The sequence below is a fragment of the Seriola aureovittata genome, chromosome 20 (assembly GCF_021018895.1).
Source record: "Seriola aureovittata isolate HTS-2021-v1 ecotype China chromosome 20, ASM2101889v1, whole genome shotgun sequence".
Taxonomy (NCBI): domain Eukaryota; kingdom Metazoa; phylum Chordata; class Actinopteri; order Carangiformes; family Carangidae; genus Seriola; species Seriola aureovittata.
Window position 1 is genome coordinate 5,788,936 of NC_079383.1, and position 27,913 is coordinate 5,816,848.

Consider the following 27,913-nt stretch of genomic DNA (forward strand, 5'->3'; position numbering starts at 1 on the left):
AGCATTTCTACTGCATATAGGTGTAGCTGCCATATAACTTCCTTTTGCTGGAGGTTGTTTAGCAAATTAACTTCACACAACCAAAAAACATTAAGTGTTTTATCAGCCTTCATTGAAATAAAGTTCCTGTTTGCACTAGGTACAGATATTCACACACCTCGATGTTCCTCTCTCATTAACACCAGACATCATGATCCCGAGGCACCAGATTTACATCCAGATGACTAAAATGTGGCTTTCAAAATGATACATACCTTTTTGAACCAGATAAAAAAGGTGAGAGGGGGTATGTGTTAATAAGATGAAAAAGAGACATGAGAGACTGGAAAAGGAAATCACATATTTTTATTGGAAAGTGTCAGAGAGCACGTACCCGTCACAATAAGGTATGCAAAGTAGATCACATAATGAAGTTTGAGGTGAATATGATTCGCTACAATGAAGCGAAGCCTATCCACTTTTTTTTTTTTTTTACCCGTCCAATCTGGCACGCAGTAATTTAATGTATCAATCCAAAATCATATTTCCTCCAAGTTAGAATTCATATGTGGGGCGGAAATCGGACTTGCCTTTCTACCTGCAGATTAAAATGACAGTGATACCAGTGGGCGCTAAATTGAGTTCCCTGAATGAAACAGGAGTAAAAATCCTATCTGCACTGTGCAGTGGAACACAATTAGTTATTTAACAAGCATTTGGAAAAGTGCATTGATGCTCAGATGGATAAGGCTAATGCAACGTTTTCAATGCAATGGTAAGGCATTTCTACAAGTCATTATATTTGACTTCAAAAATCCATCCCGGCTCTATTGTTGGTAGAAACAGCAGTGAAGTGTCGGCTGAAGCCAACTTTTGGGTAAGTTATGCATACCTATGTACACTGAGCTACAGCTACACCAGTCACACGAGTACAATAAATCATCTTATGGGATTTACAGCACTGAAATAAGTTAAACATCTGAAGGTCAAAAACGACAGCATGACTTCATGTGTGGGATATTGCACAAGTGTAACAAGTAAAGAGTATCCTGGATTTCCGGTCAAGCCCAGTTCCAGATAAGTTACCGTGTAGTTCTCAAACTGAGATTCAGTGTGTTACGTCAGGTCAGATTCACTGATTTCCAAGAAAAGAAATGGGCTTCACTCTGAGCACCAGAAACATCAGCAAGCTGGATTATTGCTTTTTGGATAAAGAGCGCTTCTCACAGACTGAACAGCTTCATCTAAAACAGAAAGGTGCAAGAGGTCGTACAAGGCTATGGGTTCAATGCAAAGTGTCAACACTAACTTGATATTGACAGGCTGTTACTGAAACACAGAAATGACTAGTAACCAACAAATTCACTTTGGGGAAAGCGCGCGCACACACACACACTACAGCAACACAGGGCTCTGAATTGGCAACAGGCTGAAGAGGATGGGTCTGTATTTCACTAACACCAAGGAAATATGGGGGCAGATTACGGACACCTACACCTGTAGAGACATGTAGTGAATACTATAGCATGATGATGTTGGATAACATTCACAGACCTGTTGAGGATTTGTGAGCAACGGAAGTGCAGTTGTTTTCCCATTATTGCTATGCTCTTGAGACTTTGCATCCTGACAGAAAGGCAAAATGAAGCAATACTCAAAAAAAAAAAAAAAAAAAGACTGTAAACATGGAACAAGGCAGAGTTACAGTATCATAAGTTTGAAATCTTAAATATGGAGGCTGGCTGTGAATTGAAAGCATCAAAGGTAATAGGCAAAGACATGAATCTCGATCAGTGGAAACCTTCAGACAGGACAGCAGGTCCTGTTTGAAACATGTTAAGACAACTTCGCAGGCCTGAATATGATATGTTTCACTCCATGATAAGAAAGAATTCATGTTGGACTAAAAGAATAAAAACATTTCACAGAACCACGTTGTCCTCTCTGAGCTCCACCTTCAAAAAGGTGGATAACAGTTGAGACAATAATCCATTAATAAGCAACAACCTGCAGCACAGGTCACTTTATCAGGCCACAACTTAATATACACATAATGTCTTTAAATCATATTCTACAGCCAGGTCCTGGCCTTATAATTGTTCTCGCACAACTTTACAAGTAACATTCGCAAACCATGTTTATCTACATGCAAGAGCGTCCATTCAGCAGTAACTAAAACAGCAGTGATGTGAGCAGCAGCCTGTGACCATGAAGTCAAATATATACTTTAAACAGCAAGGGCTAGAGACGAATGGATAAGCTTAGCCACGTCACAATTCACAATCCATGCTAAATAAGTGAAGGGCTCAAATACAGAAGAGCAGCTCTGTGGCCTCGTACACACTCGGACTTTAAAATGTTGGAACCGTCTCAGTCACAGGTTTCAGCTGCACATGTGCACAATGAAAGACGGGATAATTTAGTCTGGGGAATAATATGCTCTCATCAATCAATGTTAATAGCTGCATCCTGGAAAATAACACGAACGGTGATAATGAACAACATATTTCACACCTTCTTGCTTGGTTGCTGGAAAGCTGTGAAATATATCACAGCTCACGTTTCACAGGGAAAACACTTAAAGCATACTAGCATGTACGAGGGCCACAGATTACAGTGTATATTTGTACCATACTGTATATACTGTATGTACATGGATAGATTCTGATCAGTCACCTACTTCACTGTGTGTAATCGTGTGCGTGTGTGTGTGTGTGTCTGTGTGTGTGTCTGTGTGTGAGTGTGTGTGTGTGTGTGTGTGTGTGTGTGTGTGTGTGTGTGTGTGTGTGTGTGTGGCATCACTTCTCCTGCAGCAGTGCAGGGATGTTGATGTTCCAGCCGATGGCCTGTCGGTCGAAGCCGCAGGTGAACAGGTTGCATGACTGGTTCTCTTCATTCCACGCTGTACAACACACCATACGTCTGTGACCCTGCGCACACACACAAACACACAGGTTTGAAATGTTAGATTTAATGACCAATCAAACACACTACTTCCTGTCAACCTTTTTTCTCCTTCCTTACCATTCTGTTGCTGCGTGGAAGTCGGGCCAGCCTCACTCCGCTCATATCAAACAGTCGGACTTGTCGATTGTCGTGTGGCAGAGCGATGATCCTCTGGTTGGCAGAGACGCTTATCCTGAAACGTCAGATCGAGTTCACTTTAAATCAGGTTCAGATGTGGTTCATTCTCCCGAAGAAAGTCAGGAGCTAAGTTGTATAATTCAGCGCTTGATTTACAGAAATATCTCAAGCACAGATTTACCTCGGCACATTTCAGTTTCTCGTTTACACACACACACACACACGAGCTGGTGAGGTCACTATCATCTGTTTTAAAAGGAATTATTTTCTTTTCACAATGGAGAACATCAACTTTAAAACAGCATTTCAGCAATCATGACCTCATGGAGCCCCAAACAGTAACCCTGTTTGAAGTTATTTACATGTATTGTTGGAAAGTCTAAGAGCTTCATCAAAACCGAGGATGTCCTGATCACATTTTTTGGCTCCTGATCTCAATAAGATATTTCGATATCAAGTATGTACCAATACTTTGGCTACATGAAACTGTAGATGTTCACATTTCATGTTTTTGTCCTGAGTTGCGATTCAAAACTCATTCTTGACCTTAGAAACAACAGCTGTCAAAACTATTGCACTTTGAAGCTTAAGGCTCAAGGTACATTTAGTAGCTGATCTTCATCAGCAATCGTAGTTTGCCCGGCTGTCAAGGAGCTGTAGATATTCACTTTTTTTTTTTCTGAGCATTTTAAGCTCAGAAAAAAGTTTAAAGTTTAATTTTTTTTATTTAAATTAATTTAAAAAATGTTTTATTTAAACTAAGTTAATTTAAATGTGCTTGACAGCAGAGCAGCTCTGCCTTAAGAAAACATACAACATGCATCACTTATTTTTTGCAGCAACACGTTACAGTTATACGTGTCCCTTCACCTACCTGTTCACAGCTGAGTCAGTGCGGATAGTTGCTATTGGCGACCTCATGTTTTTCAAATCCCACACCTTAACTGTGCGGTCGTCGCTTCCTGAAACCACGTTGTCGCCCACCGTGAACACTGCCGACGTCACCGTGCTACAAATGACGGACACACAAAAACAGAAGACAGCTGTTACACAAAGAAAATGTTACTCTCTCCCTTGTGTGTTCACATTGTAATCAAAAGTATATCTTATCTAGGAAATTCACACGGTTCTCCACCATCCAATTAAAGTGCAGTGAAGAGAGCTGATGTATGTATACTGTATGTATACAGTATGTTTTATATCTTACATAGTTGGAATTTATACTCATTTTGTAGTTCAGGAAAAAGAGGAAAGTTTGGGAGGGAATAGTTAACATTTATAGCCAGTCTCATCACCCTCTCCCACAGACGGCCCTGATATTACTCATACACCTGGAATATGAGACAGATCCTCACACGCGTCACAGTGATATGTCAGGATGTTATGGGCGTTCCTACCAGAGGAAAGAAACAGAGGCAGGATCACACTTGCTCTGTTCCTGTTACATATGTGTAGCTGTCGGAACATCTCGATGGGTTATATAACGACTTGAAAGTTTTCACACCGCCGACCGTGTTTGAGCTGTCGATACTCTGTGAAAGACAGTTTCCGTTCTCTCTACAGCTTCTACACATTTACAGTGAGTCTTGGGGGGTGGGTGATTCTGTTCATGTTCACGTTCAATACATCAAATATTACAAAAGTAAACTGAAAAAATAAACCAAGACACTGTATCAAGACATGACTTTTGAAGAATGGGATCACAAATGATGGGCCATGGTTCTAAACCTTCTTTGTCTGACACACCTCCTCAGATGGGAGCTCAATTACCCATGTGAGCCACTCAAATATATTGAATCCATTAAACATATTTTACGGGTTCAGATAGATAGTGTTAATGTTATTTAACATTATCAAATATATGAAAAGTAGTTATACTTTATATTTTCATATAACAAACATACAATCATGTACCCTTTAGTTTTAGCTGACTATTTTAGCTTTTCTATAATGATTAGCCGACTACATCACCTGTTCATCCATTACTTTTAGTTATTTCAGCTCCATCCTTTTAGTTTTAGCTAACTAGTTGCTTTTAACTTTTTCAGCCATTTCCCTGTTACTTTTAATTAACTATTTCAACATCTGTAATAATTGGCTAACTTGTCTTCAGACACTCGACTGCAGCACAGGGTAACTGATCAGGTTGATGGACAGCTGACTGGTTATTGTAAATTGTTAGAATCACTGGTTGGGAAATCACTATAAATACATCATAAGCTGAATTTACATATTTGGATATTTGTATCTATGTGATACGTCACAATATAATTCTGCCACTTATTATTTCATCTATTAACACAATTCAGTTCAACTACATTTCTATTTTTTTCCAATTATAAATAAAATGTACTGTGACAGATTTAATCCATAACTGTACAAGCATTACATACTGTATGTAGACACCTTTCAATATTCAAGATATATATATATAAAATGTGTTACATATTGTTTTATAACGACCTGCAGAAGGTGTTGCACACATGTTCATCCAAACAGTAGATGATGCACCATACACTGTTTATATTGCTGACTGTTACTGATTTTAGTGAACTGCAGCGGTTACCATTGCCACCACTGCAGTGGTCAGTATGCCCTGACAACACAACAGGTGTGAAAGAGCACGACCCCGATCACAATTAGATATGATAGGATAAAAGATACACAATGCCATTCGCTACATCGTGGTATCAGCTTCCTCCTCACACGCCCTTTCTTCCAACCTGTCGTGATCCACATAATAGCACAAAATCAGGCCTCCATTGATTCAATCTTTCCTCATTCATGGAGGGAACTTTAGATATAAACTAAAGAAGCTGGATGGGATTTCTGATTGTTGATTAAGATTAGCATTGTGTGGTGTCCACACACACACACACACACACACACACACACACACATTTCCACATCTAGTTTTTCTTGCCAAAACTGGCTTCCCCCTTAATTCAAACTGACATGGCATTAAGGGATAATTAGGGCCCTAAACTATTAGAGAGGCTCGGGCTCTAGGAAACTGCTGTATCGTTACAGGCACCTTCTGACACTGCAGGGTACAGCCCACCTGGGAATACAAGAGGTAGAGAGAGCGACAGGGAGTAAGAAAGATAGGAGGTGTGCTAGGTGGGAGGTGTACGGGGAGCGTAATCAGACAAGGTAATTGATTAAAAGGTTGATTAAGGTTAAAGGGTTTTTAGAATGGGTGGTGAGGAGGGAGGGGAGTAGTCTCTGTTACTTAATGGCATCTCTGCAGTGTCTCTGACAGCCAAGGTCAAGACTCCTTGTGACTGGAGACTCGGGGAGCTGGAAAGGAAGAGAGTCATACAGAAGGAATCATGGGACCCCCTCTGCAGCTGGAGAAGTTAAGGTGAGCTGAAAGTCTCACATGAAGCCCAAAGGCCCCCTAACAGTCATATTTTTGTCTCTACAATTGTGGTGTGATTTCAAGAAGACCTGAGAGACGAGCCACGACAGGCGGACTCCGTCCCTAAACTCATTCAACTAACCGCTCGCACTGACACTGTTATATTAGGATGGAATTGTCACAGTTACAGATTCAGCCTCTACAAGGAAAGGGAGATTTTATTTCACTAACTACAAACATTTTGTGCAATTACGGTTTAAAATTTCCTCCTTCTTCTTTACTGAGAGGAAAGCTCTGACAAACAGTCTGACACACAGCTGCTTTGGGGCAATCTTTGACTTGAGATCATCACTTTTTGAAATTCTCACATGCCCGGCTCATTCTTTCACAACAGTATATGCATTTCATGTTGCTTGATGTTGCTGAATAGTTATTCTTAGTTTACCTAGTGATGATCACTGATGTTTTGATTGTCTGTGTATTGGTAAATGAAATGCAGTGGCCAGACAAGAGAATCTGCACTAAAGATCCTGATTAAACTAATCCTCTGCATTGTTATTATATCTTCACCTACCAGCGCTCGATCACACATAAATCTGCAAGGTAAACTGGAGTATTTGTTCTGGCACTGTGGCTGTGATCCTTATCCTCTCTCCTAATGAGTGCTTTTGATGACTGATGTACACATTTGTAAAAATTTCACATTGCAGTCATTGTGAATCACTGTGGATGAGAGCATGAGCCGTATGCCCAATATGTAAAATGTAAATGAAACAATTCAAGTACGGACCACTAAGAGGTTTTAGAGCGCTCTTATTTTTGTAGTAACACTGACAGTCGCTGAGAACCTGGTAAGTGCTGGTGTATTCCTCAAGAGACAGGATGTCAAATCTGCATACAGACACCCCCATGTATGCATGCACACGCGCGCACACACGCACGCACGCACGCACGCACGCACACACACACACACACACACACACACACACACACACACACACACACACACTTCTATCAACTGCATTCAAATGTCTCAGAAAGCCGTCGATGGCTGGACAGACAAACGTGACATGGTATCCCATTTGTAGAGCAAGTCCACTGTCACTTCTCGTTTGTTCTCAGCCGCTTTGTTAGCTCATGTGCAGTCGTCATTACTCTGCAATTACGGCGGGGGGGTGGGATACAGGGTGTGTGCTGCACTTTTAGCTGCCGCCTTTCACTGTCAGGGAGCGTTAGCTGTAATTGCCAGTGAAGACGGTGGAAACAAGAGGATGTCTCCCCTCCAGCTCTCTTCTGCCTTTTAAACCATTCACACTCTCCTCTGCTGTTTCCACAGAGAGGATGCAGAGAGAACGCCATTTATGCCACATCATTATAACATGCTGGAGATTCTGGAAAATTAGCAAGAGACATGGCAGAGAGATGACGCAGGTTCGGCTGAAACTAAAAATTCTCACAAGTTGGAAAGTGGAAAAAGCATGTGGGTGAGTAAACTGCATGGGTCAGGGTGACTGTTGGTGCAACCTTTTACAATTGGACCCTATGCACGCACACACACACGCATGCACACACATACACAGACGCAAGCACACACACACGCACACATGCACGCACGCACCAGAAAAACATACACATGTATCTGCAGTATCCAGCTCAATGCTGCCAATACAAACTGACACTGGACAACATATTAGGAGCTTCTTCAAAGTAAATCTTGTGTGGTTATTGTTAGTGGTTATTTACAGACACGATCACTATCTTTGTTAAAGCAACGATTTGTTAATTGTTAAGTCAATCAACAGAAATTGTCTGCAATAACTGATTAATAACTGAAGTCATCTTTAAGCAAAAATTGTTGTCAAACACTCCTTTCTTGCTCTTATTGGTCTAACTGAGAGAAATTGTGATAATCATTAGTTGCAGACCTAAATGTGAAGCTGCTCATGTACAATAAGCCAGTTCAGGTTTGATTACTCATACACAGCAGCTAAACAGTGAACAGCTGCTCAGTTTTTCCAGACTTTTTCAAACTGTTTTTGTTTGCTTTTAGGTTTGACGGCTAAAGATTAAGGAATTTGCCTGAATGTCTGAGTTTGTGACTTTAAATAAACCACTGAAGGACAAGGAGGGACGTTTTCACTTTAAAGCACATCGTGGCCGTTTGGGAAGGACATAAGGATGGATGGAAGGAAAGGAAAGGAGGAGGGCTGTCGTTAACTGTGAAACACTGGTGCTTAATCTCATTACACCAATTGTCTATGGGAGAGAATTAAAGTGGGATCTGCAGGAATTATACATGTTGGGGTCGTACATAATGAGCTCTATGTAATCCCCCCACTTGCAATCAAAGGCTGCCAGCCAGCCAGGACACACACATGTAGACATGCACATAAACACACGCATACGCGCACACACACACTTCTTACGCTTTTTAAAGAGCGCTGCCATTGAAAGCCACAGACAAGCCTGACAGTCATCGTTTTGAAATGAGCGGCTGCAATTGAGTGTTAACAGCGAGCGAAGTGCCAAATTACACAGAGTGGAGGATTAACGCAGAAAAACGGACAGATAAATGAACAGGAGAGCGAGCCAGAGAGACAGAGGTAGTCAGAGAAAGAGAGGGGAGAAGGACAAGAAAGCCGTCGAAGTGAGGAGAAGTGCTCAGTAATGAATGAGAGGCAAGTTGAGGATTTGGCTTAGAGCAGCAGGGTCTGTAAATTAATGTGGCACTGTCTGAGGATAAAAAAAAAAGTGAGTGCTGAAAGGGATCACAGACCAGAGTGATGCTACAGCACCACCCTGTGGGGGAAATGAAGATTGCAGCAACAAGCCATCACTCAAACTGAGCTGAGAGAGTGTGTGTGTGTGTGTGTGTGTGTGTGTGTCTATGTGTCTGTGTGTCTGTGTGTCTGTGTCTGTGAGAGTGTGTGTGAGAGAGAGAGAGAGAAAGAGAGACAGACTTACTCAGTGTGTCCCTGGAATACATTGACAGAGTGGATGGACGGATCTCTGAAGTCCCACAGCCTGAAGGTGGTGTCTCTGGATGAGGTGACCACCAGCCGCTGGGTGGGGTGGGTACAGCAGTGGGTCAGCTCCTGGTCATGGCCTACAAACATACACACAAACATAATGGTAACCATATGTAACTCTTTGTGATTCATCTAAAGTTTAGATGAATCACAAATTTTAAAAGAACTGCTTTAAAAAAGTTTAGATTCTAAACTTTTTTAAAGCAGTTCTTTTAAAATTTGGGAAACATGTTTAATATGAAACAAGTGCCAGCAGATGCTTAACTTAACTTGGTTAAAAACAGCTAGCTGCCTCTGTCTGCCTGCCAGCGTCTCTAAACCTCACTGATTAACATGTTATATTTTGTTTGTCTAACCTGTACAAGAACTGGCCATCCACCTCGCCTTCTGGTGTTTGTGCTAAGCTAAGCTGATCAGCTGCTCGCTGTAGCTTCATATTTAGCCTTCAGACATCAGAGTCCTATCGATCTTCTCATCTAACACTCATAACACACATATTTCACAAAATGTGGAGTTATTGTTTAGAGTCACACAAAGTAAAGGAAACAGTGGTTTCATCATATGTTGATTGGGAATCTGAACAAAAAAGATCTTCCCTTTATTCTCCCCTTTTAACAAACCATTTCACATTTATGAGCCTTTTTTTGATAGGTGAATATTTACATAAACTGCTCACTAATATGCATATCAGCCCTCAGATGTAATCCGAACTAGAATGACTCCACCAGCCAGCCGAGGAAAATGGTCACACTCTCCCCTTCCTGAGTTACAGCGTTGAATAATGACCAGAAGTGTTTTTGCAGAACATTATGATGTCACAGTGAAGTTGAACTTTGACCTTTGGATATAAAATGTCATCACTTGATTTTATCCTTAAAGACATTTGAGTTAAATTGTGTCACAATTAGTGTATACATTTGGGAGTTATGGCCAAAAATTTGTTTTGTGAGGTCACAGTGAGCTTGACTTTTGACCACCAAATTCTAATCGGTTCATCCTTGAGTTAAAGTGAATGTTTGTGCCAAATGTTAAAAGAAGAAATTCCCTTTGGCCGTTCCTCACAAGAACATGAGGTCACCGTGACCTTTGACCTTACTTTGCATTTTGCCCCAAAATCTAATGAGTTCATCTTCGAGTTCAAATGAATGTTTGTGTCTAATCTGAAGAAATTCCCTAAAGGTTGTCTTGAGATATCACATTCAAGACGCCAAAAACATGTTCTGTGAGGTCACAGTGGCCTTGGCCAAGTGAATGTTTGTGGCAAATTCAAAAACACCTCAAGGTGTTACTGAGATATCATATTCACGAGAATGGGACGGACATGTATCCATCCTTGGCTGTTGCCAGTCGAGAGGCATAAAACTGTTTAAAAATCATTCAAATTAGTTCAAAGAAAGATAACATATGAAAAACATACAGGCCTATGTATCCACTGCACCTGTAATGAACATTACTGATAAAAAAAAGTGGCCTGTGGTTGAACCTAATTGCAGACTCTCTTGCAAAGAACAGATATAAAATAAACAAACTTGATTGACTATATGTGTTCATTTGGAAATGAGCTGTAGCCTTTCCTCAGATGACTGGAGTGTATCATATTAAGATGAACAACATGAACCAAAGGCACAAAAACAAATAATAACATCTAAACATGAGCAATATGTACATTTTCAAATAATTGAAACACAAACATAACAAACAAAGACACCATATGCTGCTGTTCTATGATATAGTACCAGCCTGTTTGCCTACCAGTGAGTGTGTGAACCAGTTCAGACGTCTCCACCTCATACAGGTTGGCAGCACGATCCCAGGAAGCTGTCACCACTTGACGGCCTCCAACCAACCAATCAGCTGCGATCACTACACCCTGGTGGCTCTTCAGGGTTGCTGTAGCGACCCGGACGGTAGGGACCTCAAACGGGCCCTCGCCATCCACCTCGCCTTCCTCTCTGTCTGACGAGTCCTGGTCTTCATCACATGGAGCCTATGGAAGGACACACAAAGAGTCCAAGCAATGTACACAGATGCCTGCCACAACAGCGATAGCTTGGACCTAGTGCTTTTGTATGATTAATTCACCATGGAAAGTAAAGCAACCTATTTGTAAATGTACTTGATATTCACCTCCATCCTTTGACATACATATTTCAAAATTCCATGACATTCCAGGTTATTATTATTATTATAGAAACCTTGGGACGAGAACAGTACAATGTTACTTACACTGACATCTGGTGGTGGCTGGGGGGCAGGAAGCTGCACCATGTAGCGCCAGATGTGAGCCGTCTGGTCCCCAGAGGCTGTGCAAACACAAGTACACATGAACAAACAGTCACATCTACACGGAACTGACTGCTGGAGACAACGGAGGCAGGAAAAAGATGGTTGACACAAACATTAAATGTAGCCAAATCACCAAAATAAACACACATGCATTCAGATACAGACCTGTGAGGGCCATCTGCTCTGTGGGGTGGAACTTGATGGAGTTGACTGTGGGCGAATGATGAGACATATGCACATATGTTACATCAAGTATTCCTGTCATCTAACAAGCCATGTGAGCAAATGTTGACAGACTCCGTTATATCTCACAGTAATACAGCATATGCTTGAGACGTGAACCAGCCAGTGTTGTATAAACAGAGATAAGACACAACAGTACCTGCTACATCTATTGTATCCATTTAATTTTCTAATTACCTGATCCTGCATGACCAGCATACCTCAGCAGACATTTCCCAGTCTCTATGCTCCACAGTAGAGCCGAGTGGTCTGTGAGGAGAGCACACTGATGAACATGAAGCCATTCACAATTTCTTTTTTTTTTTTTTAAACAATAATCAGCTATTGAGTCAGGGTTTTTACATAGTGGGCTATCTGGTTAGATTTGGTGAGAAATGTCTGGACCACATTATGGTGAAACACAGACTGAGCAGCAGAAACAGAACTAAAGCTTTAAAGGTTTCTCCCTATTCAAGATGATGGAAATTAGTTTTTGTTTATTTTTTTTTTGTTTTTTTTTTTAAATTACATTCAACAAAAATGAAAAGTCATTACAGTTTTGTCTTTTTGAGAGTCTTACAGATATTAGCATTAACAACACTACTGATGTGCACCAGATGCCATCAATCATCCTACTCATTTTTCGCTCATTGCATCAAGGCATCACAGTTAATTTGACAGTGACATAATGATGTAAATACTGCGTGCAGCACCTTTAATCTTGACTAATCAATCGTATTGAAAACAACTACACAGCATGTTGACTGTCTAAAAAAAAACCACAAAAAACAATGCAGTATGTATACTGTATGTAAATAGTTTGTGAAGTGACTTTGTGTACCTGCAGAGGCGGTGCCCAGGACCACCGGCTGAGTTCGTGTGACACTGAGGTCCCAGATCCCATCTCGGTGGCCCACGTATTCCTTGAGCAGCTGGCACAAGGCACGGGACCCTGTGGTGGCTTTGAAACTGGACACAATCTGAGCAGGGGAGGGAGGAGAGGTGGGCATGACAGAGACAAGAAAGAAACAAGATGGACAATATAAGATGATAAATACCAGCATGTATGCAGTTTTTTTTACATGGCTTTATATGCTACAGTTACAGAAACAAGGGAATCAATTGGGTATGTTTGTTAAAGGTCCCATATAGTATAAAAGTTAGATGTCCATGTGTTTTTTGATTATAAAACAGGTCTAGGTTCTATATTAACACTGTGAAAGTATAGTGCTCAGTCCACAGAGAAATGCACACAGCCCGCATTCAGAAACTGAGCCTTAAAATGAGTCAGGACTTCTGTAACTTTGTGATGTCACAAAAAAACAGTCACTTATCTAAGCCATGCACCAAGCCCTGCCCACCGCCCAACCTTGTAGGATTTGGTTTCTCTGAGTGTTTGCCTGAATTCTGCTTTTTTTTTTATTCAATCATTCAGAAAATAGTCAGCCAATAAGAAAGCCTGAGAGAGGAGATGTGAAACTACAATGACATGTTTTTAAACTGCAAATATATTCTGATGGATCAACACTTCAAATAAAACACAGGAAAAGTGTAAAATATGGGACCTTTAACTGAAATCTGGCAACATAACCATACCTGAGACTACAAGACATAACAGTAGCTTTCCATTTTTTACTCACATCACAGTTTATTGTTGCTGTCTGACAAACAGATTCACAGATAACAAGTTTGGTTATGTAAGATCTAGGGCCTGTATCACAGAGTGAGAGGGTTAGCCACCTCCTCTTGGCTTAACTCAGGTGTCATGAGGCTGATTGACTTTTAACGGCTAATCTGCTCCAAAGCAGATCAAAACCTGTCAACAGTCTGACAGCTCCCCGAAAAAAGTGAGTCATCATTCCTACAGGATCCTGACATGTACAAAATAACAGTAGAATAACTGTAGAATAATTTTGGTGCTCATAATTGTGTCAGAGAGGAAATGCTTTTATACAATACAATTATGCGTCCACTCTGTGTTTGAAACAGAGATAGTTCACCACAGACTAATGAACTGCAATTATATCTGGATATTAATTATGCACAATGTTTTATTTAATTATAAATGCTACAGTTTTGGCATTATCAGCCATTTCTTTTCCTCAGCCATTTTTGCACAGATTATCTGTACTTTGCTCTCTTCTTTGGCAGTAGAAAGAGTCTTTGAATCACTTTTCATCACCTATTCATAATAGTTTGTTCATCGTGAGACAAATTAAGAACTACTGAACATATTAAAAATGCTGAGCATATTTCAATATGCCTACCTAATAACTTACGCTTATTTATAGCCATAGCATTACGTTTAACATTTGGATATTATTCGTAGTGTTTCTACAGCCTCTTCATTACAGTATTTATCTCACACCTGCTGTAAATCACTCAGATGTTAAGCTCAGAGAAGGCGGGTAAACCAAAGAGAGCCAGACTAAGTTGAGCTTTCTTTGTGATACAGGCCTCTAGAAGGGCAGCCTGCAAAAGCCAAGTGTGTGTGTGCATCCTGTTAACAGGTGCTGTTTTTACATCAGAGCACATCTCTGCAACTGCCACAAGGTTTATGGTTTCAAATTGCACCAAACTGTGTCACTAGAGTATTAATATCGAACTGCACTTCAGCCAAATCAAGCACCGGTGGATGTGCACTTATACAAGTGGTGCACACCTAACACAAGATTATCTAGTGGTCTGTTTACACATGGCCTTCAGTCACCCAGAAGAACAATCTAAGGGGGGACAGGTTGTAGTTTGACTGTACATGCTGCTGCAAGCAGACAGCTGACCACAGCAATAAGCTTAGATCATTGGTAGTCATTACATGCAGCAGCAAAGCATCTGGTTCACATGTGTTAATATACGCTCTCATTCTGTCTGGTGTGTTTACATTCACATTGTACTACGAGACAATATTATTTGTTTGCTGTCATTAGAAACACAATGAGCAGTGAGCATCAAGAAGAATAGCTCATTCCAGTCAAGGTCATCCGAGCAGCAACTGAGGATACAATTAGTGCAGATCATTAGTTTCAAGTTTCAAGCCCCTTTAGTCATAACAAATTTAGTTTTTGGTCATATTTCTTAGCCAGCTGAGATGTTAGCTGTATATTAAATAGCAACTAGTTCATCAGGAGGTTATTCTAAGAAGTCCTGCCTTGAACTCATGTGTCCTCTTTTTCTATCTCTCTCAAATTAGAAGAGGATTGAGTCCCACTCTTCATCTAGCTCAGACTTTGGCTGCTTTAAGATTGTTTCTTAGCTTTAAGAGGCAACGAGACAGGGAAAAATAAGAGGAAGCCACGTGTCACTGAAGTAAAACACTTCAACATTGGTACTTACGGTAAACCATCACAGGGCTCTATGCTTACGTTTATTTTTAGGAGCACTGGCCCTTACATGAAAACAAAGGGGCACAGACAAAAATTAAATGCACAGTTTTTTTTTTTTTTTTTAGACATGACATTAATGCATCTCTTTTTTTAAACATTGAATCTTAAACATACAGTGAGCATAAGAGGCAGGAGCAAACTGACATAACTAGTCCATTATTAATGTACTCAGAGTCTTTCCCAAGAGTGCATCCACAATATCTTTCACACTTGCACACACTGGCATCTGCAAAATGCTCACACTGTTGAGCCCTGCTTTATAGAAATAGTTAAACAATTTGGGGAATGACTCACTTTCTTGCCAAGAGTTAGATGAAAATATCAACGATATTCTCATGTCTGTACAGTAAATATGAAGTTAATACCAGCAGCTGGTTAGGTTGTCTTAGCGTAAAGACTGGATATTAACGTGGTATATTTTGTTCGTTTAATCTGTCCTGGGCTATTTCTTGGCTGTTGCCACACAGCCGGCCAAGAAATGTCCCGGCACACTTCAGTGTTTGTATGGATTTAACAAGCTGGATATAAAGTGTTTTTACATATAATGGATATAAAGCTTTAGACGTGCTGATGGCAGGAATTAGTTTTTTTTAACCATTACCAGAGCCATAGCAGCTGTTTGTACTGTTTCTATTCTTTGTGCTAAGCTAACCTAACTGGCTGCTCAGCTTGTGGTCACTCTGTCTCTGTCCAGCGTTGTGATTTGTGCCGTTACTTCTTTGTAAAGCTGTACGCAGTGCACCGATCGACTCAGCCCTTCCTTTCCCCTCAGAGTGCACAGAGTTGCTGCGTGTATGTGCCAGGACTGGCTCACTGGTCAGTCACAAAATGTCATCATCTCACCACAAATAGTTTGAAACACTGCAACTTTATAAGAGCAATATTCCAAGGTGTAAGCACACCTGGCTTTTAAAGGGAATGGGAGGTGGCACAGTGATTTATTGAATATTATTGAATGTTACGCCCAAAACACTCCCATGATTAATTAAGAGACCAATTACAACCCCTTTGAACCATGCGCCTGGAGCAGCGACCGTTTTTTCTGCCGCTAAAATAGCAAAAGTGATATGGACGTGCCCTAAATGTATTTGCCCCATGGGATTTGGACCGTGTGCTTTGGGCTGTTAAAATAGAGCCCTTACTGTAATGAATAACTTAACCAATCACTTCCAAAACATTTCTTTAAGAAACCTTTCTTTAAGAAACTAAACAAATATGTTTTCTAGATTTTACAAATGCAGCCGTTCACCCAGATTACCTGACAGGGTGCAGAGCAGAGAAGAGATGAGGAGTCAAGGTCGGACTTTAGTTAAAGAAAAAAAAAAAAAAAAAAGAGACTCAGCCCACAGCTGCTCCCACAATGCTTAGTGACAAACAAAGCATTCAGGAAGTTACCCATGAATCTCCACCCCACAACTCCCATGTGGCCACACTGAAGCTGCGAGGTCCACCTATTTTGCTGTGGAGAGCGTACAATCTCTACCTCGGCAAGAGATTAAAAAGGAAGACGTCAAACATCTTCATATTAATCCATCATTGCTTCAAAACAATTCACAATAATAACATTTGGTCACAACTTGTTCACCCACAAACACTTCCTTCCCCTCACTGAATGTGTGGTTACTATTACCCCAGGCCAGAATCCCAACAGCTCAGTCATTCACACAGGTGACCACTCTTACAGGCTCCATAGAACGCTTAACACAGCTGGGATCAGGTACCTTGCTGGTAGAGGCTTTGTAGGTCGTCTTCAGCTTCTGTGACAGTTGACTGGTGCTGTGGCTGGCTGTGTGATGGAGAGACAAAGAACAATGGTTGGTTTCACTGCTGCAGTAACGGCCTAATAAAGTGTCAAGACTCTAAGTAGCACACACATCAGCAATACAAATCTGTGTTGTGTGTTTCTAGTGGTTAGTTGTCAGCACTCTCATCATGGCTGCTAATCACTTCAGACAACCTGTGGACCAGCAGGGATGTGCCAGTTCCACAAGGCTGTTTGATGAAGCACGATTAGCAGTTAAAGCAAGCTTTTTCATAAAGTCTGACCTAGGTTACTAGGGGAACGTATCCTCCAAATTCTCCTGGTCAGGCTAATTTTCAGGTTCAGCTTCATGTCAGCCTTAATCAGCCTTCTAATCAACCTGTCAGACTGAAACACAGGTGTTTTTCCCCTGAAAGTTCGTTTTTACTGCTGCACTATGAACATGAGTCATGTCCACATCAAATTCATCACATTTTCACACAGGCTGCAATAGCTGTGTGCACGTAATCTGAGCTCATATCTTTTACACAGGTGTTTTTAAACTGACTGCAATTAAAGCTAATATCAAAATTTGAGTATTTAACAAATCTTCTGGCTGATAGTAATTTTTAGTAATATAATGGTGATACAGATCCCTCAAGGTGTATTCACGTTATCATGGACAGACTACTTTTGCAGGTTGCCTTCTCCATTATTGTGTTTTGTGCACAGATGTACAACAAGAATTTTTTGAACTCATGATGCAATGACCTTTATAGGATGCAGCCAATCATTGTTGAGCACTATGCGAACTGAAATATGGATGACTGTTTTCTTTAAATACTGTTATAAAGATAATAAATAAACAGTATGTTGATTTAACCCCTTATAGGTACCAGCTTTAAGTGTTAAAGTAATGAAAGTTTTCCAGGTGGAATTTTCCAGCCACCATGGCACTGAGATACTGTATATAGCTTCATCTGAATGCCACACAATCGTCTCCATAAAGAAAAAGCATTTTTAAATGTATTCATGCGTACAAAAGCCTAAAGAGTAACAAAACATATGTGGGAAATACTGGACCTTTTGTTTTCAGGGCTCCCTTGGTGGGGTCTCCTCCTTCAATAATCTGTCCATCTCCGGTCAGACGCTCATTCAGGGAGTCAATTTCCCGGCGTACTGTAATGTTAGCACAGTGACAGGGCATCCGTAAGCGAACACTACCTGCACCTTGAAACCATCTGATTAGTCGGCCAACAGCTTGAGATGAATACAGTAAGGTAAGAAAAAAAAAATCAAAATCTTCAGTTACTTACATTCAAGGTTTTCAATGTAAAGATTTTCGAACTCGCGCTCAATTTGGCCAAAAAGGTCAAGAAGATTGTTCCGTAAGGAGAGAGGCAGCTTGGAGTCCTGCACAGACAGAAAAAAACAGGACAGAAAATGTATGAACCTCAGAGTAAACTGTGATAGAGGCCTAAAAATTCAGTATCACATTGTATGAAAATTGAATGGCACCACCATACATATATATATACATATATACATATATATATATGTGTATTTATACACATATATATATTTACAGCTCTAAGTTCTAAGCATAATATGGATTAGTATAAGGCTATTTACTGTATACCAACACTACCACGACACAACACAACTGATGGTCTCAAAAGCATTAAGAATGCAAGAAATTCCACTAATTAACTCCTGACGAGGCACACCTGTTAACGGAAAGCAATCCAGGTGACTGCCTCATGAAGCTCATTATGATAACACCAATACTGTGCAAAGCTGTCATCAAGGTAAATGAGGGCAACTTTAAAGAATCTAAAGTATGAATCATATTTTTGTTTTTTTTTTACTACAACTACATAATTCAATATGTGTTATTTCATAGTATTAATGTCTTCACTCGTGTTCTACAATGTAGAAAATGGTAAAAATAAACCAGAACCTATGAATGGGTAGGTGTGTCTGAAATTTTAACTGGTGCTGTCTATGTATTCTCTTTTTTAAAAGAATAATTACCTTGCACTTAATTTATCTTTGACTGTGGCTACTGTTATCATGATTCATGTGCCGTTTGTTTATTTGTGAGTTTTTCTGTTTTTGTAACTTTGATGAATATGGAGCAAATTATAAACTTTTTTTTTCTTTTTTAAATGACTATTCTTAAGTTAATATGTTCAAACCCTAAAAATGCTGCTGCTGACATGATTGAAGTCAGTTTCACAATGACAAACAGGTATCTAATATCAATTCAAAGAGACTTACTCATAAAATACACACCACACAGATCGAAAGAGATCCACATGAATCTCAAATCAGACGTAGCCTGTATATTTACCTGCTTTAATCTGCCACCAGCTACATTTTGAGCTGCAGAACTACAACCTACTTACAATGAACTAGCTACACACCAAGCGGGGTCCAACCAGTTTCAACTCACTTACCTCCATTGTGAACCACTAGAATAACCCAGTTTTCAGACGACCAGTCGATAGCAGACTACCATGCAAAGAGACGTAAAGGCTGCTGTGAAACAATGGACTCAAAAAGCTGCATTTGACAGCTCGCTTTGAGAGCTGCCGCTCATTTCTACAGCCACGTGAAAGACGGGAAAAGCAAACACTTAACCGTCACTCTTTCTTCTGGCACGCACTCAAATCAGCAGTTTGTCATAGTGACGTTAACCACCTGACCATTCTGTCAGCGCCACATGTCAACACATTTTTAAAAACAAAAAGGTCAATTCGCAAACAACAGGCAGCCCCTATGAATTCAAAGCTGCTTAGCTATGGCCATAAAACCTACAGCGTAATCTAGCCAATAATGACCGCATTGAAAGTGGGGAAGAAAATGCATTCTGTGTGTAATATGTAGGTTTGTAAAGCTGTCTGTGTATGAGGAACTTGTGCTGTGTGGGGTAGACTAAGCACATAAACAGAGGCAGCATGCCTTGGCAAAAGAGAAAAAAAGGCCTGGTGAAAAGACTAATCAGTCCTGGACAAGCAGCCCATATTAAAACTTGATGAGACAACAGTCCAGTGCAAGCTGAGCTCTAGTTTTAGAGGCTGATAAGTCAAGGACGTGGTCGAACAGAGAAAGTAAATACTAAAGGGTTTCCATGAGCTGGTGAATACTGACAAAAATCAATCCTCACATCACATGTTTTGGACTGAATACTTTGATTCAAAATTTGGATCATGAAAAAGCTTCACGTTTTGCAGAAAGTCAACTGCTTAAAATCAAACAGTTTTGTCTTCCTTTGTCTACCAGTTCAATTTCTCACAACAGAAAAACATGTTGATACTATTTAAAGCAATTGACAGTTACTCACAAACTCTTTATTAGGTTTATCCGAAAGATGACAGTCAATAAGGTCACTCTAGAGCCAACTCCCAAAAGTTAACAACCACAAATCTTGATCAAACAGAAACAGAAACTTTTATTATCTCAGCAGAGAAGAGGTTTGATAGTTTTCTACAGCTGGTTTGCATCAGGAAATGTCTGCTCATCCATCATAAAGCCTACAGTCTTCCCTCTCTGGAAGAAATAAATCAATTGTGGCTCCAATTTAAATGTTTGTGGAAATGGTTAATCGCTAACTTGATGGAACCAGTTGGCTTAAAAAGTAACAGTAGATTCCTTTGTTTTACCACAAAGAATCAGTAACCAGCATGCACATCCACACCAGGCGGTTTACTTAAAAGGATGTGAAATCTAGACAATATTGATCAAACCAAGTTTCATCCTTGTAGCTACTTGAAAAAAACTAAACAAAAAAAAAAGTTTTTTTTTCCCAGGGGGGAGAAACCACATCTCATAAACACACTGTAGCATGGAAGCTGTGGATGTTACACCAGGTAGAAATAAAAGCAATGCTGCTCAACCGGCTAGTACTGTACCCTCATGACAAAAAACAGCCTCACACCTGAACAGAATGACAACCAAAATGCTAATTAACAAAGAATGACCTTCTGGTAAATGCTTTTTTAAACAGATGCAGAAGAAACTCAGTGGGTCATTCCAATAACCCATGTTATTATATGGCTGGATCTTTGTCTGCAGATGTCAAGAATGCATGTGCATGTGCTTGAGTGTGTGTAAGAGAAAGAGAGAGAAAAGGCAGCATCTCCCTCACCTGTCCCTCCAGCATGTCTCCTCTTTGGATGCCCAGTGGCCTGTCCTCTGTGCTGTTGGTGCGCCGGATAGACAAACTGTGAGCCTTGCGTTTCTGCTTGGGGTGACGGGCAGCTGAAGCAGAGCCACTGCTGCTTCCGCCCTCCACAGGCATCCCTCCTACCTGCTGGGTGGCCCTGCCCCTCTGCTCACGTCCTACCTGAGAAGCAGGTGAACAAAAGCCAAGCTCCCTGGTTGGCTAGTGGGTGGGTTATCACCACCTACCTGCAGGTAATATGGAAGTCAAGTTCAGGTTCACAGCCATTGAAGGAACTGCTCAATGTGAAGAGTAACTTCCCACAGAGATCTGAAAAAGCCAATAGATATATTCAGATTTAGGGAGCTTGTTGGTGCAGTCTTGGCCTGATACCAACTGCTCTGAAACAACAGAATTACAAACTCCAGAAATCCAGCAATTTAATGCTACACTACTCATCAGAAAAATGTACAGTACACTTTGTCGAACTAAATTTAAGATATTTTATTCAAAATAAATAAATAACAGGTATGTGCATGACACAGTGATCCATTAAGCATTTCAATGAAACCTCTTTTCGAGTTAATTCACTTTACTAAATACTACTCACTGCTGCTGGGAGACGGCTGTAGCGATAACAGGTACAAATATTGAGAAATTAAACATTCTGTCGAATAAATGAACGTTTCCTGGTAAATTATAACCAACCCGTATTTACTATTTGTAGCCGTGGGAGCAAGAAACCTAAATCATCAACCATAATGTACCTGCGTTTACCAACAAACATTACGACTTTAAATTCAGTATTTTTAAATGGGAGTTCGGCGCACAGTCTGACATGCTAAGAGGACGACGCATTTTGTGACTATGCGGGGTCGTGCTATTCTTATGGAGGCGTAGGGCCAAATTGCTTTTAAAATTTAGCTACTGTTACAGTCACAAGCAAAATACTGGAAGTGGAAGTGTGACATACGATAGCACACATGAATTTATTGTACATTGTGCTCAATAACTGTCCTTAGCAAATCAACGGGGTAAATTACTGTTCGATGCGTGCTTTCATGACTTGTGACCCAGCAGCTTCCATGCACGGATTAGCTCCGACACTCACCGCTGTCACTGCCTGTCTGACTTCACATTCGTCCAGCATGGAAGTCTGAAAACGGGGTTAGCTCCGTGCTAACACGGCTAGCTGCCACATATCGCCGTCACTGCAGCGTACGTTTATACATAACCGAGCAGGTGGTGGATGACCTTCCTAGTTCGATGTGCAACGTGTGAATCTGTTAATTTGTAGTGTTCAGCATGTTGTCAATGGATGACTTTGACAGCTACAGTTTAATAGCTATGACAATTTTAGTTATTTTTCGACACATCAACGTATTTTATTTTAAATCACGTGGTTTGTGTTTGCTCTTTTTTAAGCCAATGGGGTGTCACGCCGCCGCTAAACCAACCAATGAAAAATCGTGATGTCAGAAACAGGGAGTGAATGCTAGGTCGTCCGACTACAGCACTGAGCTGTAAAATGTCGCCGTAAACAAACGGATAATACGTTAAAAGACGCGGTTTATCCAGCGGAGACAGGAGAGTACTTCTGTAAGTAGCTGAACGCCTTATCGGTTTCTCTGTAGGTCGTGTATGTGGCAAACAGTTCATACTTAAGTCCAGCTGTCAGAGGCCTGGGTGGTGTGGGCTCTGCTGTGGTCTGATGGCGAGCTCTGACTAAAACCCGGAGTGTATTCTTCTGGACCGGGACTGCGGGCTCTGAACTACTGTACTTCATAGATAGAGGTCATAGTGGTGTAATGTCAGATGGAAGTAAATACATGTATTCATATGCACTTGTACATTAGTTGCATTTTATTCTGCTTTACACTTCTACTCCGCTACAATTCAGAGGGAAATACATTTTTTACTCCACATTAACCTGACAACTATAGTTTATATTACATGTAGAATATAACATGCTTGTAGAATATGGTGGATTGTTATGAACTACCCAGCAGTCTATACATTTATGATTATTTGTTTCCACAGCAAAAAGCTGCTTACATGTTAATGCATCAGTAACAACTAATCATATAATCTACAGTGATCTAACAGTCACAGGGTCCATTTGACTGCATCAAGTACTTTTACTTTTGATACTTTAAGTAGATTTTGCTGACAACACAATCATACTTTTACTTGAGTAACGTTTTCATTACACAACTTCTACTTTTAATGGAGTATTTTTTGAAGTTGCAATGATTTGTCGATGAATCTGCAATTATTTTGATAATCGAATTATTGTATAGTATGTTTGTATATAGTGTGCTTTTACCTAAGATATGATGATTTGATGTTTTTTGTTTTTTGTCTACCATGACTGTAAATTGTAAGAGGGTGTCACCTTAGGAAATTATAGCACTATTTTCTGGCATATTATTGACAAATCTTTTAATGGAGGAATTATGAATGAGTTTTTGCATGTTGATTAGACAGAACAAGAAATTTTCAGATGACCAATTGGACTCTGGGAAGCTGTTGTGATTTCTTTAATTTTCTTTGTTGTCTCTTAAATATCAGTTTATCTCAACAATAACTATTAAATTTATCAATAATGACTATAATAACTAGTTACAGTCCTGATAAATTTAATACTACGGTACTTATAAATGAGGTATAGGTAAAAAGGTTTAGTGGGTTGAAATTATACAGTCTATTGATAAAACTTTGAATCTATTGGTTAATAACAAAATTAATTTTTATGATCAATTTTACGGGAGCTGTAGTTCATGTCCATCCTCATCATCATTCATTGTATCCTCCGGAATTATCATTCAGTGTATCCTCTGATCCTGACTGGGTTAACTCCTCTCCTGTTTTTACCAACACCCACAGCTTCAATCCGTGTGATTGGTTTTCCGTTTCGGTCAGGCGATGGTGCGGGCTGTTTGGGCGGTGCTTCGGAGAGTGTTCTGCGACAGGGCCGCTGTGCTGAAACCAAACGTACCTGCGACTGGGAGAGCCGCAGCACTGTGGAGCAGACCCGTCCGCACGCCTATCATTACCTGCTGCAGAGCTTTAGCCAGGTAAGCGTGGGGCCCTGTAGGTTTCTGAAAGTCATAGTCAGATGTTAAAGACAGGAAAGCCTCAGATAAGCTTGTTGTCTCTGAGCTGAGTGACTGTGCTATTGATAGCTGAGCTTACTGTATCTTGTTTGTCTCACTGAATACATGTTGCTGTCTTGTGAGGAAAGAAATTCATGCCAATTTCTATTTTAAAATGTCTTCAACTTGATGTGGCTTTCTGTATTGGTTGAATTACACATTTTCACTTTCATAACAGCAATTTCAATTCGGTATACTCCAACTAAAGCAAGCTGCATTTATTGCCATATTACTTTTACATGCACATTTTGTTAACTTACTGGCCAAGATCATAAGATTGGTGTCAGATGGACCGTTTTCTCCTTTCTTTATATCATTATACATGAATATGTTACGTCTTTTAATTGTAATATGTTAATAGTGGACAGATTATAAAGTACCGGTAATTAAAAAAGTTGCAGACATTATTAAACAGTAAGAAATATAGACAGGGTCAGGTCTGTCAACACACTGAACTGTTTCTACTGTTGCTGCTTGCTCCTGGTCGTGGTGCCCTGCAGTGAGGTGAGACACCTGCAGTCTACAGTCAGAATGCCTGAGATAACCACAGATCACCTGGACGAGAAGCAGGTGCAGCTACTGGCTGAAATGTGCATCCTCATCGACGAGAACGACAGCAGGACCGGAGCTGATACCAAGAAAAACTGCCACCTCAACTCCAACATCGACAAAGGTATCTCTCTACAATGCTGAAATGTACACACACCTGTTATACATTTCCCTTTTACCCGGATTTTAGATTTGTACTTTTAATAATTTGTGTCTTTGTTTTACCAGGTTTATTGCACAGAGCCTTCAGCGTCTTCATTTTCAACAGTGAAGAGAAGCTGCTCTTACAACAGCGGTCTGATGCCAAAATCACTTTTCCAGGTCAGCAGCACAGCCTTAAACCCCCCCCAGTTAAACCCCTATAAGCAGTCCAAGCATTAGTAGGCAGTGTGTTTAAACATCTCCCATGTGTGTGTGTGTTTCCTAGGCTGTTTCACAAACACATGCTGCAGTCATCCTCTACACACAGACAGTGAGCTGGAGGAGAAGGATGCTATAGGAGTGAGGAGAGCTGCTCAGAGGAGACTCAAAGCTGAACTGGGTATCCCCATGGAACAGGTAAATATACTGTGTGTGTGTGTGTGTGTGTGTGTGTGTGTGTGTGTGTGTGTGTGTGTGTGTGTGCGTTTGAAGTCCCGGCTTCTGTGTCGAATGGAAGTGGATTCTGATGGACTGTGGTGAATGTTTTCCTGCGTCTGATCTTCTCCGCTTCAGGTGACACCAGATGAAATGACATATCTAACCAGGATCCACTACAAGGCCCAGTCAGACGGTGTTTGGGGAGAACATGAGATCGACTACATCCTCTTCATGCAGAAGGTAGCACAGTAATGTCTGTTGGGTCTTAGATTTGCATTAAATAAGGATAAGGATTAAATAAGTCCCAGTTCTCTCATCCTGTGACCAGGAATGATACATGTTCTTGCTCGAGTTGAGAACACAAGAAAAATTACAAGACAAGAAAATTACAAATGTGTTCGTATGACAATATAAAGTGATAGAAAGTAACATTTATATTGACCAGTAAAGCTGATATCAAGACTCATCAGTTTTGACTTACATCGTACACATTGAGTACAGACAGTTATTGGTTTGGGACTTACTGGGTAGCATGTATGTACCCTGTCCCCACCAAGTACAGATTACACAGTAAAGCACATATTGTAGCTTCACTATCAGCCTAGAGACTATTCCTATAGTCATTTGAATTATTTATTTTATTTATTTGTTTATATGATAGAGACATTGCATGTTAATTAACATCAGTACACGATGTTAACATGCTGAATTGTCGCAAAAATCTGAATTTACATCCGTAGTCCCTAGGCAAGTAACATAAAACAAAAAAATTATAAGTAACAATAATAACACAATATAAATATAAGGTACACAAATAAAAAGACAATTACATGTCTTGAAGGTGGGATATGTAAAACCTTATACATAAAACCAGCTTATTTAACATTTAAAAAAAATGAACACAACATTCTTTATGAATGTGCTCTGTGACTCCAATGTAATGATAATAGTGTACATGAGAGGCACAAACTGAAAAGGCTTTTTCAGGAACAAGCATAACTCACTCTGCTCAGTCCCAGTTGTTTTAGCATTCTTCACCACACATGTGCTGTTACAGGATGCAGGCTACACTCTCTGAGCGTGACTGCTGCATCTCTCTGGATTTTTAAAAAACCTCCAGAAACCATTGAACCATAGGAACTGAGCTAAACTAGGAGTAAAAAAAGGACAGTGACACGGAAATTAAATTTTCACACATGAGGAAACAGAACCGCCAGTGCAGTCACAGTTAGAGAGAGTCTGTTAACTACATAATCTTTGGGAGTTCATTGCTTTCTAAGGTGTGAGATGAAAGTGCATATACTGTACTAAGCTTTGGGCACAACTCTATCCAATCAAATGGCTGTGAACACCAAGAGCTGCAGAACAGCATTTCTGAGTGATCTTTGCAAAGTTAGTTGACACTTTAATGATGAGATACAGGACCAATGTAGTTTGCAGCTGAACTACTGCTGACACAATACCTCAGAGTGGTTATGTATCAGAAGAAGAACGATTATATCTTGATGAACACCTGTTCAACTCAATGTGGGTGCATAAATTACATCTTTGTCCTGAATTAATTCAGATTATAGAGAGTAACAGTGTCTTTTTTTTCTTATGTCTCTCTGAAGGACGTGGAGTTGAGTCCCGACCCCAACGAGATCAAAAGCCACTGTTATGTGAGCAAGGAGGAGCTGAAGGAGATGTTAGAGAAGGCCAAGCGCAAGGAACTGGAGATCACACCTTGGTTCAGCCTCATCGCAGAGACCTTCCTCTTCAAGTGGTGGGACAACCTGCAGAACCTCAAACAGTTCATGGATCACAACAACATCCACCGCATGTAACTACAACCAGGATCAGGCTCTACCTGTAGTCCTCTCAAAACTCTGCTTGTTACAGTACTTGCCTGACATTCAAGCACAGCTAGCCAAGCTGCTGGAGACGCCTGACCTTCAGATCACTGGCCATTTATGTCAAGGTTGTTGTAAGTGTAGGATTTCTGCACTAAATAAGGAATGTTTTAGCCTTGCTAAAAGTAAGAGGTGACGTGGTTTACAGTAGGTTTGTAGCTCTGAGGTGCATTCAACAACACACAAGAGGTGATTCTATTGATTCTAGAGTCTTTAATAAAGAAAAATGTCATGTAGACAATTCTGATGGATTACAGACTGAATAGAAGATGTCGAATGTCTTAATTTATTAGGCAGAAAATGAAGAGAATAGCATATTTTTATATAAAAATGTGAAGTGCCTGAGTACAGGTCTTTAAGCTGAGGTGAATAGAGTCTCCAAGTCACAACAACCACTGTCACTCTGTATTTTGTTTACAATGATATCAGTGAACAAACTGAATCTTTGTACCCTTTTACACAATAAAGTATTTGATTGTGCCCATTGG

At 40.3% G+C, this 27,913-nt stretch overlaps 2 protein-coding genes across 6 annotated transcripts; one reads left to right on the forward strand and one right to left on the reverse strand.

Moving 5' to 3' along the window:
* Positions 1–327: 327 nt before the first annotated feature.
* LOC130161280 (WD repeat-containing protein 37-like) lies at positions 328–22,988 on the reverse strand. Of its 5 annotated transcripts, none has more exons than XM_056364479.1 (15): positions 22,912–22,988; positions 21,236–21,498; positions 18,402–18,498; positions 18,169–18,264; positions 17,066–17,130; positions 16,740–16,823; positions 12,803–12,941; positions 12,160–12,231; positions 11,905–11,949; positions 11,680–11,756; positions 11,206–11,440; positions 9,389–9,530; positions 3,938–4,072; positions 3,004–3,118; positions 328–2,909 (listed from the first exon to the last, which is right to left on the reverse strand). In XM_056364479.1, the coding sequence occupies exons 2-15, from the start codon at positions 21,386–21,388 to the stop codon at positions 2,778–2,780; spliced, it is 1,587 nt and encodes a 528-aa protein (XP_056220454.1). In that variant the 5' UTR covers positions 21,389–21,498; positions 22,912–22,988; the 3' UTR covers positions 328–2,777. The 5 variants fall into 5 exon arrangements, with proteins under 5 accessions (XP_056220454.1, XP_056220452.1, XP_056220453.1 ...); XM_056364477.1 differs by having other exon boundaries at positions 21,236–21,580; positions 22,912–22,977; XM_056364478.1 differs by lacking the exon at positions 22,912–22,988 and adding an exon at positions 22,362–22,578.
* Positions 22,712–27,905, forward strand: idi1 (isopentenyl-diphosphate delta isomerase 1). Its single transcript, XM_056364482.1, has 7 exons — positions 22,712–22,849; positions 24,137–24,327; positions 24,906–25,078; positions 25,183–25,275; positions 25,382–25,512; positions 25,669–25,773; positions 27,147–27,905. The coding sequence occupies exons 2-7, from the start codon at positions 24,176–24,178 to the stop codon at positions 27,357–27,359; spliced, it is 867 nt and encodes a 288-aa protein (XP_056220457.1). The 5' UTR covers positions 22,712–22,849; positions 24,137–24,175; the 3' UTR covers positions 27,360–27,905.
* Positions 27,906–27,913: the final 8 nt, after the last annotated feature.

Excerpts from the sequence above, each read along its gene's own strand:
- LOC130161280 (XM_056364479.1), bottom strand. The coding sequence starts at position 21,388 with ATGCCTGTGGAGGGCGGAAGCAGCAGTGGCTCTGCTTCAGCTGCCCGT. Across the intron at positions 11,757-11,904 it reads AGAGCAGATGGCCCTCACAG|CCTCTGGGGACCAGACGGCT; the intron begins GTCTGTATCTGA and ends GTGTTTGCACAG. Across the intron at positions 4,073-9,388 it reads GTATTCCAGGGACACACTGA|CACGGTGACGTCGGCAGTGT; the intron begins GTAAGTCTGTCT and ends CGTCATTTGTAG.
- idi1 (XM_056364482.1), top strand. The coding sequence starts at position 24,176 with ATGGTGCGGGCTGTTTGGGCGGTGCTTCGGAGAGTGTTCTGCGACAGG. Across the intron at positions 25,079-25,182 it reads CAACTCCAACATCGACAAAG|GTTTATTGCACAGAGCCTTC; the intron begins GTATCTCTCTAC and ends TTGTTTTACCAG. Across the intron at positions 25,276-25,381 it reads TGCCAAAATCACTTTTCCAG|GCTGTTTCACAAACACATGC; the intron begins GTCAGCAGCACA and ends TGTGTTTCCTAG.